This window comes from Dioscorea cayenensis, chromosome 8 (genome assembly GCF_009730915.1).
Source record: "Dioscorea cayenensis subsp. rotundata cultivar TDr96_F1 chromosome 8, TDr96_F1_v2_PseudoChromosome.rev07_lg8_w22 25.fasta, whole genome shotgun sequence".
In the NCBI taxonomy this organism is placed as follows: Eukaryota; Viridiplantae; Streptophyta; class Magnoliopsida; order Dioscoreales; family Dioscoreaceae; genus Dioscorea; species Dioscorea cayenensis.
The window spans coordinates 16682794-16705331 of record NC_052478.1 but is presented as its reverse complement, the minus strand read 5'-3'; the positions used below and the strand labels follow the sequence as shown (position 1 = coordinate 16705331).

The 22538-nt window shown below is 36.2% G+C and overlaps 1 protein-coding gene across 1 annotated transcript; it reads left to right on the top strand.

Annotated features, from left to right (window-relative positions):
- The first annotated feature begins 20028 nt into the window (after nt 1-20028).
- Nucleotides 20029-21498, top strand: LOC120267817 (putrescine hydroxycinnamoyltransferase 1-like). The gene is given in 3 exon segments (XM_039275500.1): nt 20029-20416; nt 20530-20884; nt 20887-21498. Coding segments are annotated over 3 exon segments (1197 nt in total). The 5' UTR covers nt 20029-20116; the 3' UTR covers nt 21429-21498.
- Nucleotides 21499-22538: the final 1040 nt, after the last annotated feature.

Here is a 22538-nt window from a genome sequence, read left to right as displayed (position 1 = left end):
CCTGGTGGGTGCGTGGGAAACAAGACAACATACGAGGCTAGAAAGTTTCTTGAGTACATTAGAATGAATAGCTACCAATGGAATTCAAGAGCCAAGTAAGTGAAGGCAGCCAAGGTGTTCGAGGTTGATGCCGTGATGGCTTTAGCAGCTCATGTGGAGTCATTAAGCAAAAAGGTTGATGGATTTATGACACCAAGGGTAGCTCCGGTCATGGCTTGTGAGGCTTGTAGTGGTGGACACCATTCTACCGATTGTCCCATAATAAGTGTCTCTTCCAGACAAGTAGAATAAGTAGATTTTGTTGGAGGAATAAATTAGCCACAAGGAAATCCATATATTGCCACATACATTCCGAGATGGTTAAACCATTCTAACTTTTCTTGGAATAGCCAAGGGAAACAAAAAACAAGTCAACCTCCTGGATTTCAAGAGAAAAAGCCAATTTTGGATGAGCTAGTGATGAAGCTTATGCAGTCCACCGAGTTGAAGTTCCAACTCCAAGATAATCACATTGCATCCATCGAAGCTACTATGAGAAATCAACAAGCTTCTATACAAAACTTGGGGAACTAAGTCGGCCAAATTGCAAGATCCTTATCAAAGAGACCTTAAGGAAGCCTCCCAAGTAATATGGAGGTGAACCCTAGAGAATACGTCAAGGCAATTACATTGAGAAGTGGCCTTGATGTGGAAATGAAAGTGGAAAAGAGTCCAATTTTAAAAGGAGTTAAGCCCATTGTAGTTGAAGAAGAAGAAGCCAAGAGAGAAGAGATTGAAAAGCCCATAGTGAAGGAATATCACTCATGAATTCCTTATCCTTCTCAGCTCAAGAAAGGTGAAACCGACGATCAGTTAAACGATTTCTAGAGTTGTTCAAGAAACTCCATATCTATCTCCCTTTTGTTGAGGCATTGGCCCAAATGCCCAAGTATGCAAAATTTTTGTACGATCTCCTCACCAATAAGAAGAAACTTGGAGTATTATTTACCACAACATTGAGTGAAGAATGCTTGGCTATCCTACAGAATAAGTTGCTAAGAAAGTTGAAGGATCTAGGTAGCTTCACAATTCCTTGTGTGATCGGAGATTCAGTTGAAGCGAGTGATTTAGCCGACTTGGGTGCGAGCATTAATATAATGCCTTACAAGATTTTCACAAAGCTTGGGATAGCTAAGCTGATCCCTACTAAGATGACAATTCAGTTGGCCCATCATTCAATTCGACACCGATGGGTGTAGTAGAAGATGTGCTCATTAAAGTGGATAAGTTTATTTTCTCGGTCAACTTTGTTATTCTTGATGTCGATGAAGAGGTATAAGTGTCATTGATTTTGGTCATCCCTTCCTTGCAACATCCAAGGCTCTGATTGATGTGAATGATAGACAAATGGTGTTGAGAGTTGGTGAAGAAAAGGTTGTATTCAAGCTTCACCAGGCAACGAAGCACTCACCTTGAGAAGATGACTCTTGTTTTGTAATTGACGTTACTGATGACATTGTTTCTGAATGTGTGCATGAATTTTGGATGAGGATCCATTGAATGTGCTGCTCAAACAAGCTAAAAAATCTATTCAAGATTTGGAGGTGCTGGAAATTGTAGAGAAGGAACCATTGCTAATATCTCTAAAAAAAAAGGAGAGTTAAGAAAAACAACAATCAGCACCATCTTCAATCCGTTTAGAGGTAGCTTCATCAACCATTGACCAGAACTATTTCTTTGGTGAGATCTTTTCAATTTCTGAATTACTTATACTTTCACATTGTGATGATGGTCATGGTTATAGGGAGTTGTTTCATCTTCATTAGCCACCTTGATTTGTACAGGTAAGTCAAGCTTAGTGATATTAAACAAGCGCTTCTTTGGAGGCAACCCAAGTTTTGTTTGCATTAGCTCATATTTTAGTTAGTTTATGCAGTTTAAATAATTCATGATTTGAATCATTTCTTGTTGCAATTTGCATGCATCTAGGTCCTTGCAATCAGCTTAAAGTTGTCCAAATTGCTTTATATTAGTTTTGCTGGGCATTAGAGCGAATTTGAATCGATTAGATTTCTAAAAATAGGATAATTTTGTTTTGGGGCTGATAGACGGGATTGTACACGACCGGGTATCTGGCCATGTATGTCTTGGACTATCGAGAACTTGTATAAATTTTGGAAATCTGAGATTTACACATCCCAGGGGAGTTATACACGGTTATGTACTTGGTCGTGTAAGTCTGTGGTTTGAGTGGAAAATAATTCTTCTTATGGAAGTGATTTACATGGCCAGCTGAAGCGTTACATGGTTAATTTTGCATGGCTGTGTATATCTTGGAGGAGATGGTTTCCTTCGGCCATGGCTGCCATGTACATTCAGTGTGCGTGATCCCATTGCTCCGAGAAGTACACAGTCACATTTGACCTACACGGGCAATTTTGCATGGCCGTGTAGTTCTGGCGAGTTTCTCTCTAAGGAGCTCTACTGCATTCATGCATGGTCATGTGCTTCGCATGTGAACTCCTTCATGTCAAACTACACAGACCACGACAAAGATACATGCCCTCGTTCTTTCAACCGTGTAATGGGAAGAGATTAGGTCCAAGACCATTTGTCATTTTCCTCACTTTGCAAATCAATTTTTCCTTTCTCCCCACCATTGAACTGGCTCCAGTGTTTCAATGATCTTTAGTCCTAGCCTATTTTTAGTGCATTTGGAGGTTTACTGCACCGATTGTTCATTGCATCCTCTTCCTCTCTAAACCCTAGTTTCATCGTTTACTATCGGTATGATTTCATCTATTGTTTTTTGTGATTTCTTGCTCATTTCGTTCCATTCTTGCGGTAAAGCAATTTCATGAGATATCTAGTTTTGTTTGGAATCGTAAACTTCAAATTTCACAGCAAACTCACTTAAATTAGAGTTGGGGTTTTAGAGAACACGGTTACCAAAAAAGTTACACGCTCGTGTTCCCATCCGTGCAATCCTTTTTCTTGTGGAAGAAGATGATGTCTACATTGTCTTTGCTCAAGTCATATGGGCATGTTTATGCCCGTGTAAATCTTTGTCTGGAATTATTTTAGCTAATTCTCATTTTCACTTTCCAGACAGAGATACACAATCGTGTTTCTAGCTATGTAGTTCTTTGGCTATGGTTTTTATTTTAGCCAACTGGGATACACGGCCCAACCTAAGGTGCAAGGGCATCCATGTATTTCTTAGGTTGGACACTTTCTATTGTGTACTGGGAGTTTCACGGCCACATCATTATCTATATGGCCGTATACCTGCCCGTGTTTTTCTCTAGGAGGCATTTTTTTGAAGGAAATTTGAATTGCATGGCCTCAGCCTAAGATACACGGCCGTGTACTTAGGTGTGTAGTTCACTATTTCTTTGATTTTCATATTTTACTATTGATTTTAACTCAGTTTTTCTTATGTATGAAATGGGGAAATCAAAGTAGGTTGCCCACAGGGGAAAGAGGCAGAGGAGGGAATCATACATGGGTGCCACATCATCTAGGTCTGCACCACAAAGGTGATTACGAGCACCTCCATCCCACAGCAGCCTCAGCCAACTACCCCACGATTCATTATGCCGGCTCACCAGGAGAGATATGCCAAGCTCACTTAGTTGATGTTCAAGGAAACCCGAACCATAGATTGACGTACACTCAAGTTGGTTGGGCTAGTCCATGACATCTACGAGCTACTGAGGACGAGCTTGTAGGAGCAATTATTCTCCTTAGATGAGCCAACATATCAGGATTGACACTAGAGGTATTAGCGGCATTCGACATACTACGGGTGTAGCTCAATTAGACTAGGGGTGATATGATCCAGTTCCAGCTCTTGTGGAAATGGTTTAAATGTCTTACACAGATTTCTCCCTTTATCTATGACTTTATGATCGAGCTTTCACTCAGATGCCTGAGTACAAGCACTCGACACATCAGAGCCCCCGAGGGTTCCATAGTAAACCCGCTAGCAGTGTATCAGCTACGACGAATCCTATCACCTGAAGCATTTGAAAACATTGACGTTGCGCTCACCTGCCCTGAGATACATTCATGCCTTTCTCAGAAGGTCATTAATAGGGTGTGGGGACTCCAGGGGTGTCGTGAGCATCACATATCTCCGATATCTATATGTGATGACCAATTACATACCCATTCATATAGGGTACATCGTGGCGCAGTCAATCGCCCATCAGGCCTTTAACGCCCAAGTTGGAATCCTCCATGCCGGCCATTACATCACTAGGGTGGTTCATGGGATGGGGTAATTGCTGGATATGGAGCACATCCGCTTCATAGCCTTACCGTTCCTCTAGGCATCGAGACCCTTCGAGCCATGAGGATGGTTCACTTTCAGTGCACAGGCAAAGGACATCGTTATATCCTGGTGGTGCTAAGTCCGAGTCAGAGCCGCAGCAGCCACAACAGTAGTAGTATACATAGCACTTAGCTTTGTCTGCACCGCCATCATTTTTACTGCCACCTCCAACTACAGTAGCAACACCACTGACTACATCTGTTGTCCCATCATCTTCATCGGCATCTCCTCCCCTACAAAGATAGAGTGATGGTTGGTCGAGTCGATGACCATCATCGGGGATTTATTGGGGGTAAAACTCCCTTCCTTACCCTTGTGCTTTGCTACTACTTTTGTACATCGACCGAGGGTAGAGGAGAAGTCTAAGGATAACCATGTTTTTAATATATAATCATTTGTTATCTTGAGTTTTCACATCATTAGTGATCGAACATATGTTTGGTGGTATCTTTTGCTTAATTCTGAACCATTTGTGCAATAATTGGAAAGGTTTCATGATGAGTGCTTGTCTAGTTCTGATTGTTCTATCCTGTGTTTGATTTTTTTCTTTTTCTTTTGAAGAAGATTTGAAATGATTTGTAAGAGGAGGAGTTTAGAGTGGTTATTATTAATGGTTGGGAGTTATCTGGGTGTTTTTCTTTTATCTCGGATAGTGAATTGATTGAGGATTTGTTTTAAAATTATTAGCACCTTATCCATGTGGAAGTGATTTATGTATGCTCCTAGATATTATCAAATATTAGTTTATCTGCGGACACATGCAAATTCATTGGTTCTACACATATTTTTTTCATTACTTCTTGTTTTTTATTTTGTATTTTTGTTATATATACTTGTATTGCTATTACTGCAGGTAATCATGGCATCTGGGACTAAGAAAAATGATTTAATCCTTGGTGAGATCTAATCTCAGATAAAGAACAAGAATCTCGCAATTGATGTCAAAATAACTTCAGATGCTAATGTAAGTTGTGGCATTTTGAGCTATAGTTGTCATAACCATCATAATTAATAATTATGGTATTATTACTTATTTATTTGAAATACCATATTGTTTGTGGTTTGTTGTGTTCTCTACTTTGCCTTAGAGCAATTATTTATCTTTTGTAAAACATCTGAGACCATTCCCTACTGTCTATATGAAGCATTATCGTAAAATGGATTTTGTATTCTGATTACTTTTTATTGTTTCTTTTATATTTTCATAACAATCACTAAGATGTTAAATCCTACTATGGTTGCTCAGAATGCTGGATTTTCTCAACTTAAAGATGAGTGATAGAGGCCAAGAAGATGATACCACTAATGATCAAGATTGAATGATGAGAGAGTGATTCATAGAACTTGAGTGCTTCATAACTAGTTTAATTGACATATGACTTTTCTTATTCATGTTTTGGTTACGTATGAACATGTTTTTAGATATGATGAAAGATTGAACTTACTTGCTTTGAATACTATTGAACTTGTTTTTTTTTTTGTTATGAATAATTGATTTTGTTTATTATATAGAGTTTGTGAAATGTTTTAATTACATGTAATACAAGGAAATGAAACAAAAATAATAATAATAATAATAATAATAATAATAATAATAATAATAATAATAAAATGGAAAACACTATTAGAAATGGAATTTTGTTGGTAATAAAAACTTTCAACGATGGAATTTTGTGGATGATAAAAAATTATTAGAGACGGAATTTTGTTGGTAAAAACACTTTTAGTGATAGAATTCCATTGGTAATAACCATCTTGAGGGACGAAATTCCATGGGTGATAAAGACTATCAAATACGGAATTTTGTTGGTAATAAACACCTTTAGTGATGTAATTCCATTGGTAATAAAGACTATTAGAGACGGAATTCTATTGGTAATAAAAACCCTCAGCGATGGAATTCCATTGGTGATAAAGACTATCAAAGTCGGAATTCCATTAGTAATAAACATCTTCAGTGATGGAATTCCATTGGTGATAAAGACTATCATAGACGGAATTCCATTGGTAATAAACACCTTTAGTGACGGAATTCCGTTGGTGATAGAGACTATTAGGGACGAAATTCCATGGGTGATAAAGACTATCAAATACTGAATTTCGTTGGCAATAAACACCTTTAGTGATGGAAATCCATTGTAATAAAGACTATTAGAGATGGAATTCCATCGGTAATAAAAACCTTCAGTGATGGAATTCCATTGGTAATAAAGACTATCAAAGACGGAATTCCATTAGTAATAAACATCTTCAGTGATGGAATTCCATTGGTGATAAAGACTATCAGAGACATAATTCCGTTGGTAATAAACACCTTCAGTAACAGAATTCCATTGGTGATAGAGATTATCAAAGATAGAATTCTATTGGTAATAAATACTTTCAGTGATGGAAAATTCAATTGGTGATACTTCAACATCACTGACAGAATAGTTTTTTCCAAACATAATGGCATTAGCCACTTGTTTTTCAGCGACGGAAATTTCCAACAGAAATTTGCCTATCAGTGACCGAATTTTTCATCTTTGATACTCATGTTTTCTTGTAGTGTAAGAAATTGTTCATATTAAAAAAAATCATAATTGTTTACTTGACAAGAGATATAATTCTTAAAATCAACTGAAATTGGAAGCTAATATCTGAAATGTTGAACTAATTGCCGAACTCTATCACAATTCTAAAGATAATAAAAAAAAAAGGCCAATTATAAAAACAAACTTTGGTTTTATCTCCTTTATGTGGAATGAAAAGATATAGAAACACATAAAGCAAAAATTCTAAAATTATTTTATCTTCTTTATATAAAAATATCTAATGTACTTATTATAACAACACAAAATTGACCAAGCAACTGCTGGGTCAAAAGAAGCTTGATTTGATAGAAAAATACTAAAAACCCCGATGGAAATGCCTAAGAATCAGTACAAAATTAAGTTTGAATGGAATTTATAAACATATGCCTACAAAACCTGCAGTACTATCACTATTCCAGTTCATCAATAGGGGCCATATCCAAACCCATGGACAATCATATAAAACATAGATAAATTAATAAATAAATATTTTTCATACATAAACAATGCAAATCATATATTGGGTTTGTTTGGATTAGCTTCTGAAAAAGCCCTTAAATGTTTTTTTTATGAGTTAAGCACTTCTGGGTTCAGAAAAAATTATTTGTATTGGCTTTTTTGCAGAAGAAAGAAGCTCAAAAAAATTGAAATACTATTTTTTTTCAAAAGCTACTCATGTGGTGCTTCTGGGAAAAACACTTTTCAAAAGCTGTTTTGGGGGTTATGAAATTACAACATTAACCTTATGAAATAAAGAATTGACAGCCCTAATAATTTGATGGTTGCTCTCCTACCTCTTCTCACAACCCTAATAGTTTGATGATTCTTCTCCTACCTCTTGCCTCCACCCGCTTCATCCAGACAGAGGAATGATAGAGAAAGGAAGAAAAATGATGGATGCATGATTGCTTGCATTCTCTCTCATCTTCAGGTTCAGGTGAGGAATCCTGAGTTTTCTTGTTCTGTAATTTTTCTTATTGTTCGTTTTTTGGAGGAGATAGTGAAAGGATCTGGGTTGTGATGGTTTGAGTGTTTCTTTTAGGGCTTTTTAAGATTCAGAGAAGTGAAAACAAGAAACATAGTTAAAGTTTTGATCTTGAATCTGTTTTGGTGATCTAAGATTTTTTTTTCTTATGGGTGTTGTTTTTGAGGAGATGTTGATGGATTGGGTTTCTAATGGCATGTGTATTTGTTTGGATTTGGAGAGAATTGAAAACTGGAAACTTATTTGAAATTCTAATCTTCAATTTGTTTATTAAGTTTTCCAATGTTATCCCATCATTTGTTGTTTTAAGTAGATGCTAATGGATCAAATTAGCAATATCGTGAGTGGTTTGCTTAGGATTTATATGGAATGAGGTGAAAGAAGGTCAGAATTTCTAATTTTGAGTCTCTTTGGGTATTCCATAGTTTTCTTATTTATTGTTATTTCCATAAGTTAACAATCCAATTAGTAATGTTATAAGCGTTTATATTTCCTCTCTTTTATTTATTTATTTATTTATTTATTTATTTGAGAGTATGTTTGGATTTAAAGAGAAGAATACTAGAAACAAAATTGCTCTCGCATGCTTGATTTCATTGTGACAAGCTACATGGCATTGGTACCATATGCTGACCCATAAACTGAGAGTGAAGCTTCTAACAAAAATGCTTATGCTCAGATGAATGAAGCAGACATAGAGGTAGAAAACTCTGATTATCATGGTGATAATCCTCAACAACATAATGATGCTACAAGGGAAGAAACTAGTACAACACAAGATAAAAGAGACAAAAAACATCACGTAGAAAAGGAAAAGAAAAGTGTAAATGAGAAATTTCAAGAATCATTTGATTGACTAATCTCTGGGATGGGTAATATGTCCCGTACAAGTAATGTAGGAGTTAATAATGATGATCATTGCAGTATAACCAAATGTGTGGATTTACTGGGCATAGTGCCAAGGATTGAACGAGGAAGTTCACATTTCTTTCACATTGTGAGGCTATTTGCAAGGAAATATCATTTGGAGGATTTTGTGGCACTAGTGGAAAAGGATCCATCACTTAACCTGTTGTTCACATGTTTGGTGTTTTAAAATTTAATATTCTTATGTTTTTGTTCTTATAAAACGATGATGACAACAACAACAACAACAACAACAACAACAACAACAACAACAACAACAACAACAACAATAATAATAATAATAATATCACCATTATCATCATCATCATCATCATCATCATCATCATCATCATTAGTGGTATTGTAATCATCATTATCAATATCAATTACTATGTTTTCAATGCATAATAATTGAGATATTGAAATAAGTCAGTGAATGCCTATTTTAGTAATTTGCCATTGAAAAAGCCCTTTTAAGAATGCATATCCAAACAACTTCACACATATAAAATTACTTCTACAATAACATATAAAAAAATAAAATACAAAGAAGCACTTAACTAACTCTAAGAAAAACTTTTTTTAAAAGTCATTCATTCATGAACCTCACAAATAACTAAGATAAAACCCTCTTCCTATCAGTTCTTTTTCTATCTCTTATTCTTTTTATGACTAACATTAAACCCAACTGAATTTCAGAAGAAATAAAGAAAAGTAAATAAATAAATAAAACAAAAGTAGAGAGAGCTGATAACAAGGTCTAAATTAATGTTTAGAGAGCATTAGTAACGGTAATAGTAGGAGTAGGTGATTGTGTAATTGCATCAGCCATTTGTAATGAAAACTCATAATGGAAGCATAATCACATCTTTTTAAACATTAAATAACTCCATAGTTTTGATTGTGCCCTTCCAACCTATTATTTCTTCTCCATTCCTGTCTTAAAGTTAGAATTAGATTAAAAAACTAAACACTTTTCAATGAATTTGACCAAAAAATCATCAATTAGGACAAAATCCAAATTAAACAACCAACATTTATCCCAAAAAAAACAAACAGAGAAAGATAATCAAAATTCAAGACATAATCTATGAACTTTTTAGCAAGCAATCATCATAAAATTCACATCTTTAAAAATTAAACAAATTTCCTCCAAATTCAACATGTTCTTTACTAAACAAATGCACATAATGATCCATTCCTCATCGCAATACAAGTAGAAAAAATTTAAAAAAAAGGCCCAAAATTCATGAAAAAAAATAAACAATCACCAAGTAGAAAAATTCACACAAAATACAAGGAAATGATCCATGATCGGTAGGACTCATAGATGAGCTCACAACAATCGCTGATGATGCCATGAACGATAAGCAGGAGGGTTTTGTTCCTGCAGAGAAATGGGAAAGTGAGATAATGAAAATAGTTGGTGGTTCAATTTATTTAGGGCTCGTGTGGCATTGTTGCCAAATCTTTGTTATTGTTGCCAATTTTAAATTTTGGAAATAAAACAAGAAAAACACATTTGGCAAGCTATTTTTGTTTCCAAAAATTTTGGAAACAACCATGTTTTCAAAAAAAGTGGAAACACACTTATTATGTATTCAGTGTTTTTGAAAACATTTTCAAAACCCCTCCTCTTCTACTCCTCTCTCTCTCTCTCTCTCTCTCTCTCTCTCTCTCTCTCTCTCTCTCTCTCTCTCTCTCTCTTTGTATTTGGTTTTTATTTTTTTTTTTAATCAATTTTTTTTTACAAATTACTACTGCTAAGTGCATAAAATATATATAAGAAAATAAACACATTTAGACACTTATCAAATATCGCCACACCTAAGCGTTTACTTGTCCCCAAGCAAATAAATCGTAAAAAATAAAGAGGATGATAAGTGCCTGAATGTATTACCTCCGGCTCAAATAAATTCAAAAATCTAAAAGCAATAGGTAATGGTGTAAAGATGTTGAATTAAAATCAAGAAACATGAAAGAAAGATCCTGTCTCACCGCTTATATGTCTATGCCGTGTGTGTGAATCTCCTATCTCACCTGCCTTGATCTGGTCTAGCCTAATGACTTCAATCAGTACAGCTCTAGATGCTAATCACTCAACGTACGATGAATATCGAGTCTTAAAATACTAAGTGCTACTTCAATGGATAACTAAGATCCTTCTAACTCTTAACTTGAAACTAAAGCCCTTTTTCTCAAAAACACTAGTAGGCAGTCAAAATGATCAAAAGAGGTTATTTTTTAGATTGAGTCCAATTAATGTAGATTACACAAAGAATCTTTCTGGAGGATGCGCATGCTAATTAGGCACAAGAGTCATCCAACTACTCGATTATAAAACTACATAGACGCATTCATGCTTTACTAGCAGAGGAATACTATCATAGACTCTTCTTTATATATATATATATATATATCCATAAATCATGTTTTTAGACTACTCTACATGCCACAATACTAGGACTAGCTCAACAAGATTTAGAAGTTATTAAAAGTCCATTGAAGGATAGAACTTAGTATTCTAAGGCCAAGTACTCAAAGTAGTGTGTTAAGCATATAAGAGAGTTAGAGTAGTCAAGTTGGCTTTTCAGAGGGCAACAATAAAAGATTCAATACACAAGACAATATTAAATGTGAAACAGAATTCAAGAGAGCACAAAAACATGTAACTCACATCAATCATTAATCCAAGCTAGAAGAATCTCACAAGAATGACAAAGCCATCAAAGGTAGCACTAGCATGTAAACAATGGCCCTAACAAATGAAATACACCCATCCCCACACCTAGTGTTCTACATCGTCCCCAATGTACACTAATCATGAAAAGTATGATAGAATAAGCAATGAAAACAATAGAGGAGGGTGAAAATGAACTTCCTCTATTCATCTTGTGCTAGTGGCAAGGTGTGACCCGAACCAAGGGCACGGCGAGGTGTGCATGTGAGGTCCGGTCTCCAATAAATGTGGGGAGGCTCACCAAACCCCCTTAATGCCATGTATGGAAAAAAGGGAACATCATCATTCCACAAAAAATGAAATTTAAACACAAAAAATAAACACTAGGGAGTAATCAAGCAAATATACTAGATAAAAGAAAACATAGTTCAAAATAAAAGGTTGGTAGGGCATGACCCTTGCCAACTCAGTAGTATAGTACACAAACACACAAATTGAATAGTAAATAACATAACAAGCTAAAGAAATAAAACAAGTGTCAATGCTCAAGTGTGGAACTGATCATTGCTAACTGCTGTTGGTGGTGGTGGTGCTGCTGCGGCACATGAAGCTGTGGTGGCATGTGAAGATGAACCATAAGAAGAAATAACAAACTGATGGAAATACTCTGCAAACTGGCGTTGTCCCTCTACAAGCTGAAAAAGTTGGCCTCGCATCTCACACTGTTCATGACGTATGGCTTGAATCTCATTCTCCATTCCTCTTAGTCGAGCATCTAAGTTTGGTAGTGTTGTGGTCACAGGAATAGGAGAAGTGGGTGTATCTTCAGCCTCTGACTCTATCTCAAATAGTTCACACTGTCTGCTCTCTCCTATGGCTGGGTGTCGAGCAAGTCTATAGCTTTCGCCCTTCCTCTCCACCAATCCTATTGCACGTAGTATGATCAGGTTAGTCTGAGGGGTGAACATCCCCTACCGTTGTCGTACATCAAGCTCACTCAATCAGGCTCATACCACGAATCAACCTAGTAATATAGGGGCCCACAAAGATGGCTCCTAATTGAGCACACTATCCCTGATGTAAGAATACCTCAGCGACAATGTCCAAGATGAATAGGATGCTACTCAAAAATACCAAACATATCATACAAGTCTGATTGTGTAACCACCCGAGTATTGTCCTTCCAACCGCCGATAGAATGACTGATAAGAGCATGTACATATTTGTGCAATTAGTTCTTCATGCGGGTGGCTTTCCAAGAATTTTCACTATTGCTGACTGCTAGGGTGGTCCAATATTGGTTCACATTCATGTATGGTGAAAAGTTTATTTGCAATCAGCCAAATGGTACACAACTAAAAAATTCTCTATTATAGATACCCATGTACTCCGCAAACTCCATGTTATTCATCTTATAAAACCTTCCAAAGTCTTGAAAGAAAATGGCTCCTGGTCTTCGAGCACTGATAGTCTTTTTGTCTTGGTGTGCTTCGAAAGTGCTTAATACCTCTAAGGTCAATTGGTGATAAGGCGGGTAATCAATTGTGAATAAATTCTCCCAACCACCATGTGAGAATAACTCCATCACTTGTTCATTCATCAAAAGAATTTCTAAAATACCCCATTCTATGTGACGAAATGTGCCAAAATGTTAGTCTTCAAAATCTCATACTTCGCCTTGTGATTAGCAAGTGTAAATTGAGGTTCTTCGGGGGGTTGGTATGGTGCTCCTTGGACGTTTGTAGGCGAGTTTCTTGATGTACGGCATTCTTACAACATAGATAAATGCAAGAAAGCTTAATGGAATCCAAAACAATTCAAAATATAATGCAAGGGGTGAAGAAAAAATGGTTAAAAAGATGTATAGTGACCATACGGACTGCATAGGGGACGTATGACCACTATTCATTTTGCAAGAGCTTCCCCTCATTAGGTTAGTCAAAAACTTTGTACATAAAATCAAGGGAAATTGCATTTAAGACATTAACACCATGAAAACCAATCGAAAGACTTGGAAAAATCCACAAATAAGCTCCACAAAACCAAGCAAATAGAAAAAGAGAGAAACTAGGGCATCAAAGAGCTTAATAATGAAAACTTGAGAAAACTACGGTTAAACTTGGGGAAAACCACTAGATCGAAGTTGCAAAGAGGTTAGGAGGGGATTTAGGAGGAAAAATGGGAGGATTTGGTGAGGAAATATGAGAGAAAGAAGAGAGGAGCTCGGTAGAAGAAGAAGAAGAAGAAGAAGAAGTTATAAGAGTGCTACACAAGCCATACGACCTCTATGCTAGACGGCACAGGGGTCGTATGGCCTAGTTCATTCTCTTTGGTTTGAGGCAAACGGCCTCCATTATGGTGGTATAGAGGTCGTGAGAGCTAATACAAAATCTCTAGATTTTTCATGAGGCCTCTATACTCCCATGATAGGTGTTGTATGATCTAATACAAACTTTCTGATTTTTTCATGCCTTCTCCGAACATGCACAAGAAAACCAACAAAGTAAATAAAACTAGTCCAAGGAAGAATGAAAGCTTTAAACTTCAATCTAATGCATGAAATAACACCAAGAACATGAGTTTCTTAACAAGAAAAATGACTAAACCACAAGAAAGATGATGAGAAAAACACACATGGCATGCGAGCATTGACTTATTCACACAAACAACAAAAATAAAACTATGACATGAATGACAAAAACGAAACCCTAGAATACGAAAAATGAAAAACACAACCCCAAATGCTTGGGTTGCCTCCTAAGAAGCGCTTGTTTAACATTATGAGACTAACATACCTTGTTACTTACCTCACGGGGTTTCAAAAAGTTGGAAGTTACCCCCGGTCATCTTTGGAATGTTGCCATCAAAATAGAATTTTAGTCATCGTCCATTCACTTTAAAAGTTCCTTTTTCTTGGTGGGTTACCTCTACCGCTCCATGTGGGAAGACTTTTGCTAATTGGACATTACAAAAATGAGTTCCTCTATCACTGATGATTATTCGTGGTGCGCCAAATCTGGAAAACAATTTCTTCAAGAATTTTACCACTAACCTTGCATCACTTGTTTGTAAGGCTTGTGCTTCCACCCACTTGAATATGTAGTTAACCGCTACGAGGATGAACTTGTACCCATGAGAGCTTGGGAAATGGCCCTATAAAATCAATCCTCCATACATCAAAGACTTCACAAGCTTGGTTCCAATTCTGGGGTATTTCATCCCGGCTAGAGATGTTTCCTACCCGTTGACATCTATCAGAAGATTGTATGAATTTCTGGTTATCTTGAAATAATGACAGCCAATAAAAGCGTGCATTAAGAATCTTCTTTGCCATTCTATTTGCATTGTAATAGCCTCCAGTGGGCCTTGAATGATAGTGTTTCAGGATACTTAGACCCTTTTATCTGGGGAACACATCTTTGAACAATCTGATTGGAACAGACTCTAAATAAATATGGATCTTCCCATATATAATGCTTGAGGTCAAAAAAGAATTTTTTTTCATTGTTGATAAGTGAACCCTTTCGGTATGACCCCTCCAACTAAGTAGTTGGCAAACTTGGCAAACCAAGGTGGTTCTTTTTCTTCCACTACCTGAATGTTGTACAGGTGCTCTTTAGGGAATGTGTCATTGATGTCTTTTTCTCTCAAAGCCTCCATGTTGGGATTCTCTATATGCGATAAATGGTTTGCTGCAAGGTTCTCTGCCCCCCACTTATCCTTGATCTCAAGATCAAACTCTTGAAGCAACAAGACCCCTTAGATCAATCGCAGTTTAGCATCCAATTTGCTAAGTAGATACTGTAATGCTGAATGATCAGTATACACCACTACTTTGGAGAGAACTAAATAAGATTGGAATTTGTCAAAAGTGAACAACACAGCAAGTAGTTCTTTTTGAGTGGTAATGAAATTCTCTCGACCCTCGTTAAAGTTTTTCTTGCATAACATATAGGATAAGAATGTTTGTCTCACCGCTGCTAAAGGACTGTATCCACTACAAAATTGCTTGCATCACACATCAATTTAAATGTAGTGTCCCAGCTGGAGCCCCCATTATGGGTGATTAAATTAGCTTTTTCTTGAGTGTAACAAAAGCTCTCATGCATTCATTGTTGAACTCAAATCGAACATATTTCTCCAACAACCTCGTTAATGGCCTAGAAATTATAGAAAAATGCTTAATGAATCTTCTGTAGAACCTACATGTCCCAAAAAACTTCTAATGGCTTCAACTAAATTGGGAGGTGGTAGCTTTTCTATGGTGGAGATCTTTGCAATGTCTACCTCAATTCCTTCCTTTGAAATTTTGTAGCCTAGGACTATTTCCTCTTGCATCATAAAATGGCACTTCTCCCAACTAAGCACAAGATTAGTTTCCTCACATCGACTAAGGACTCGTTCTAGATTCCTTAAGTACAGCTCAAATGAATCACCAAAGATGGAGAAGTCACCCATAAATACCTCCATAAAAGTCTTCCACCATGTCTGGACAAATTGCCATCATGCATCTCTGAAAAGTAGCTCGGGTATTGCATAACCCGAAAGGCATGCAGTGATAAGTAAATGTGTCATATGGGTATGTGAATGTAGTCTTATCTTGATCTTCTAGTGCAATGGGGATTTGGAAATAACAAGAGAACCCATCCAAGAAGCAGTAGTAGGCATGTCCCACTAGTCACTCAAGCATCTGACTGATGAATGGTCAGAGAAAATGATCCTTTTGAGTAGCGTTATTCAGTTTTCTATAATCAATGCATACACGCCATCCGGTGATCGTTCGGGTTGGAATTAACTCATTTTATCATTTGTGATCATGGTTAACCCCTTTTCTTTGGGACTACTTGTACTGGACTTACCCACTCACTGCCGAATATCGGATAAATAATGCCAACGTCTAGAAGTTTGATGACTTCAACCCTTACCACTTCCTTCATATTTGGATTGACTCTTTGAGGCAAGGCTATAGGTTTGTGATCACCCTCCATCAGAATTTTTGTAGTATAGAAAGATGGATTTATCCTCTTGATGTCAGCTATATTCCAAGCAATTACTTTCTTGTGCCTTTTTAAAACATTCACTAAATCTTTCTTTTGTTCAGCTGTCAGGTTTGAAGCAATAATAACTAGAAGATGCGTCCCTTCCCCTAGGAAGGCACACTCAAGATGTTTGGGTAACATCTTCAATTCCAAGTTGGGTGCTTCCTCTATTGATGGCTTTAAACTTTTGTTCCTCAGCCCATCATACTGTTCAAACTCTTTCTCTTCTATCGAAATTGAACTCTCATCTGAACTGTCATCCATGCTATAAGCATGTTACACATAGTATTCAGCCTCTTCTCCTTGATCTTTTCTTGGCTTGCACATAGAATCCAAAATAGGCTCCTGTAGTTGTGTAATTGACCAGTTCTCTTCAACACGTTGCAATGGCAAGTTGCAATTTATGGTTACCACCTGATGTTCCTCATTAATCAAAGCATGATGCTCTATTTGGATATTGCTTTCTCTCCTCAATGTAACAATGTTAGAGTTCATAAATCTTGTGAACATTGCTTCCCAATTGTTATCCTTACCTGACAAGCTCAAAACTTCCAACGGCTGAAATATGTATGAAGAGTTATCTTGGGGTATGAAAAGTGCTACTAAGTTAGCTTCCATTCAAGCCAGTCATCAAATTTGTTCATTTTGCTTTCTAAAACAAAGTTCGAATCTGCTATGGTGCACTCTTAATATGAATTGCACAAAAGAGAGAACATAAATAAAAAGAAAATTAAAACCAATGCAATACAATGAAAATAGAGAGATTTTGTATTAACCAAACATGTTTTTGTTTCAACTTTTAAAATACACAACAGTTAGTATATCTAAACATGTTTTTGTTTATTAAAAATTGACAACAAAACAAAAACAAAACAAAAGTGAAAAACAAAAAAAACAAAACAAAACGATGCCAAACAACCCCTTAGTTATTCATTTTAAAATTCCTTTTAAGGAGTAGATTTATAAAAGAACTAATTTTCCACTATATCCCATGAAATAAAAATTATTAGCTGAAAGGATGATACTTTGTTTAGCAAAACTTTTTATCACAAATATTTATCATTTTTCGTCCTTAAATATCATTTTTTTAAAATTATATTTATAGTGCTGGATTTATAAATTAGTGGCTATAAAAAAAATTAAAAAAATAAATAAATCTAGACCTATGGTAGTATATTAAAAAAAAAATTGCGGCTAAAAGACATTTGTAGCGGCTAATATACAAATCAATCGTTGTAGATATAATGAGATGCTAATATATAATTACAAACTTGAAAATTCACCGCTATAGACATTAATAACCGCTAAATTATAAATCCGCCGCTAAATTTAGTAGCTATAACCCAACTTTCTTGTAGTGTTAATAGTAGGAGTATCAACCCTTGTTGATTTGACTACCCTACCATAGAATATTACTACTTGTGCTACCTATACAGTAGAGGGATTGTGATGCATGGTTAAGGCTCACACCAAACTTCCTAGGTGGATCCGGCCTTGTGATCTTAATACAACCAACAACAGAGCCCCATGCCCGTGTTCAAGCTCTAAGTGGATCAAATCTTAACAGATGAATCGACAATGTACTAGTCTTTATATTTACACGATCTTCTTCTTTTGTTACTAATGTATTTCATTTTATATGTGCTTTATTTTGATTAGGAACAATATACAACTTAAGTGTGGGAGAGCGGTCTAGGCCTTAAAAAATTTTAATTTTTTCTCCTTGGATACATGCTTAGTGTAACTTATGAGGGCTTATAATAGGATTATACAATGGCCACTCCATAATTGAAAACGGGAATGTGACCAGGTAGGAGATTTTCCCCCTTTAGCTGAGGCCATTTGTAGCATTGCAATCAAAATTAGCAGGCTTCTCTAACGGTATGGATTAAAGAGTAACTATTTGAGAAAAGAGGGACCAAGAATTGTGTAAAAAAGTCAGAGAGACTTACTAGTATATATTAATAAAAAAAATTACAGAGATCCATAAATAATTCGTCCTAAATCATTTTTTCCAGGTATATATATCAATACAGATCATTAGTGGAATAGACAAGTGAGTTCCCTAATGTTTTTAGGGCAATTTAATTATAGGACTAAGAAAGTTTGAAGACTTCTTGAACAACCCTTTAACATTTGAATATCCAAGACAATCTCATAAATTTCAGTTCATTTAATTTTTAGCCCCTTTGCTTCACACTATCAGTTAAAATTTACTATATTTTTATTTTTACTCTTACATTGGGTGGGAAAAAGCCAGCTCAAGTACTTCCATCTTTTGACCTTGCTATTCAAAAAGCCACACTTTACTAGTTTTTTCATCTTTTCATTTGCGTTTTGTATGGTTGTGAACTTGTTCTCTTTTGAAAGAAAGAACATATTTTTTCCCCTTCATTTTCCTCACTTAATCCTTTTTGTTTCCATCTCCATGTGATAAATTTGTCTCTTCTTTCTGTTGTTCTTTGTTGTTTTGTTATGGTGCCATCCATTACCATTCATTTATTCTTCCCTAACGGCCATGCCTATTTCTCCAATGACTCAACACCCTTGGCGACAGAAGGAAAGCTCAAAGAAACATCCCCCTTCTGTGTGAGTTCTCTTCATGTTTTTTTCGAATAGTATCACATATTATGTGTAATGTAAAACCTTATCAGTGCAACATGTTCTTGCTGTATATCATCAATAAAAGGTCTAACCCACTTTTTTCTGTTGTTGAGAGGATTTCATTTCTACCACGGTGCATTATCGTCAAATTCTATAAAAATTAACACCGTTACTCAATGAAAAGACTAAAAAGTAAGCTAGAAAAAAAAAACAAATTTTTTTTAAGAATACTGAAATTATTTCTTATAAAAAAAATACTGAAATTTTCGGAACCATGTGTGAATTGCTTAAAAACAGGGACTTTAATCCACTTCCAAATTTTTTTAATCATATTGTGAATATTAATTTATATATGTCATGTGACCTCCCATCTCGTAACCCTTCAAAATTAATCTATTTGTTAGGTCGATTCGTCAATCACTGGCAAATGGTCGTAGTTGCTTTCTCGAGGAGTTGACTACTTCTTTAACTAGTAATTTACCAATTTTTTATTATTTTTCCTTGAGTAATTTCTAGCTAGGGAAGTTTAACGAGTCCATTAATTGAATAACTGACGGTAATTGTCTTTTACTTTTTTCAATTAATTATTTGCTTAATATAAACAGATTAAAAATGCTAGTGGTTTTGGGAATTTTTATTTTCAAAAACTCTTTTGTATTTCGGAAAAAAGGTTAAAAATGCGCTTATTTAACAAGAACAGAACCATTTAATTCAGCACATAAGAAAATCATCGACAACTAATTAATTATTATATAGGTATATAGTGCTTGCAATCATGTTCCTGCTCACTGACAATTGATTAATTATCATACAGACGGAGCTTGCAATCATGTTCCTGCTCACCTGCAACTGAAGCATGCGCCAACTTATTAAATCTTTTCTTTCCAGTCTCATATAGATCATAGACAAGTGCGCTCTTGCTCATCTCCAAGAAAACCACAAGAGCGGGATCGATAAAGAGACGGGAGAAGAGAGTGATCGGCTCATGCCTCCAAAGGTTGAGATCATAGAGTCATGCATGAGGAGACACCAAAACACAAGCTATGGCTCTCCAACGTTGACGTCTTTGCTTCCAGGGATCATGTACCTACCGTTTATCTCTACAAGCCCAATGGAGATCAGGACTTCTTTTCAATAGAGATTCTTAAAAATGCTTTGAGCAAGGTCTTGGTCACCTTCTATCCACTCGCCGTCGCTCGCGCAGAGTGCACTATTGATGGCTTCAATGACTTCCGTCCTTCAATGGCAGTGCGCCAACTACTTGTCCCATTGGTCAACGAGCCCGAGAGATCATGCATGTTAGCTTTATTTCAGGTTCCTCCTCTACTTCACATCTCTTCCTGGCAAAATCAATGTAATTTTTTTTTTTTTTATTTCTATGGAAGAAATTATTATGTTCTTCTAAGTTCATGATTCATTTGAATTAGCTGACATTGTTCAAGTGTGGTGGAGTTTGCCTTGGTTGTGCCATACACCACTCGGTTACCGATGGGGTTTCCGCTGTCCATTTCATCAATGCGTGGTCTGACATTGCCCGTGGTTTGGACATTATCTCTGTTCCTCCTTTTCTTGATCGCACTGTACTTCGTGCTCGATCACCACCAGCCGTCTCATTTGATCACATCGAGTACACCAACGATGAGCTCTACTCTAAGTTAAAATCTTTAGACGACTTGGGACAAGAATGTGAGATATCGATACTTACAATATCTAAGGACCAACTGAACACCCTCAAATATGGTTTTAAAGGTGAAAGAAGTCTCAGCACCTTCAAGGCTGTGGCTGTGCATCTCTGGTGTACAGCGTGCAAGGCCTCCCTGAGGAGCAATATACGAGGTTTTATGTGCATGCCGATGCTCGTTCACGACTCAAGCCACCACTGCCTGCGGGATATTTTGGCAATGCAATACTGAGAATTGGATCCCATTTGCGAGTTGGGGACTTGGTTTTAAAGCCATTTGAGTTTGGAATTTCCAAGCTTGATGAAACAATCAAAAATCTTGATGATGAGTACATACATTCATTAATGGACTTGTTGGAAATACACAAAGGTGACAAAAAGAAAGTGTTGGGATCTAGGTCTGTAAAGATGACTGATTTCATTGTTGCTAGCTGGTTGGCGTTGCCTTTGTATGAAGCAAATTTTGGATGGGGGAAACCATGGTTCATGGGAAGGGCATCTATGAGATATGTGGGTCAAGCGTACGTGATGCGTAGTGGCCCTGGGAACGACGGAGGTGTCTCAATTGCTATTGCATTTGAGAGTGCGAATATGGCACCCTTCAAAGAGATATTCTATAGGGATTTAGGTTCGCAAGTGGTTTAAATTGACGTTTGTTTCATAGAGGATCCATGAGAGCGAGATTTCAGTCTTATTTACTTCATAAAAAGTAGTGTCTCAGTTACTATTATTGCATTTAATTTTGTGATTCTTGGTGGTTGAGAGTGAGATTTCAGTCTTAATATTATATATAATAAGCCAGATGAGCACTATTTTTCATTTTTAAAAGCATTTTAATAGAGTGATTTTTAAAAACGGCCTTGATAATTTTATATATAAATTTTTTAATAAACTATAGAACCTATTTAAAAAAAAGGCATAATACACAAATTAGTGTCTCTACTTTTTTCTCTCTTCTCTTTTGGTCTCTTTATTCAGAAATGCACCTCACTAATCCCTTTACTTTTGAAAATGACCCAATTTAGTCCATCTACCCTTAATCTCTTCCCATCTAGTTCCTCTACTCTTGAAAATACAGCCAATAATTGACATATTTTAGAGTAGAAGGGACTAAGTAGAACCATTTTCAAGAGTAGAGGGACTACTTGGGAGCATTCCTGAGTAGAGGGACCAAAAGAGAATAGAAAAAAAAGTAGAGGGACCAATTCAGGTATTATACCTAAAAAAACCCTCAAATAAAAAAACAACACTCACTCATGCACTCGTTCTCCACTCATTCACTCACTCACTCTCTCTAGCACTCACTCACACTCTTTCTAAAAACCTCCCAGATCATCTCCGACGACGAGTGCTGATGTCATACCACGAACCCGACTCACCAGACCCAGTGCGCTGACAAACGGCCGCACACCTACAAGGCCGAGACCCAGTAGGCATGCAAGGCCTCAAAACCCGATTCTCAAAGCAGTGAGCTATCAAACTCCTGATCTGAAAAAAAAAAAACATTAAACAACAGATTATGAGCTTAACAACCCAATAAGTACCCTCTAAAAAATATCGAGATCATAAAAGTTTCAAAATTTCAATACTCAAACAAGTATAAAAAAAATACAAATTTATCATAATAAAATTCAGAACTTAAGTTTTTCAATAAAACATACCTGATCAAAAGTCAAGCATATATGTCTCACAAATAACTATTGCCAAAACAAAATGTCAGAGGTCATATGTTTATCCTCCGTGAGAGAGAATATC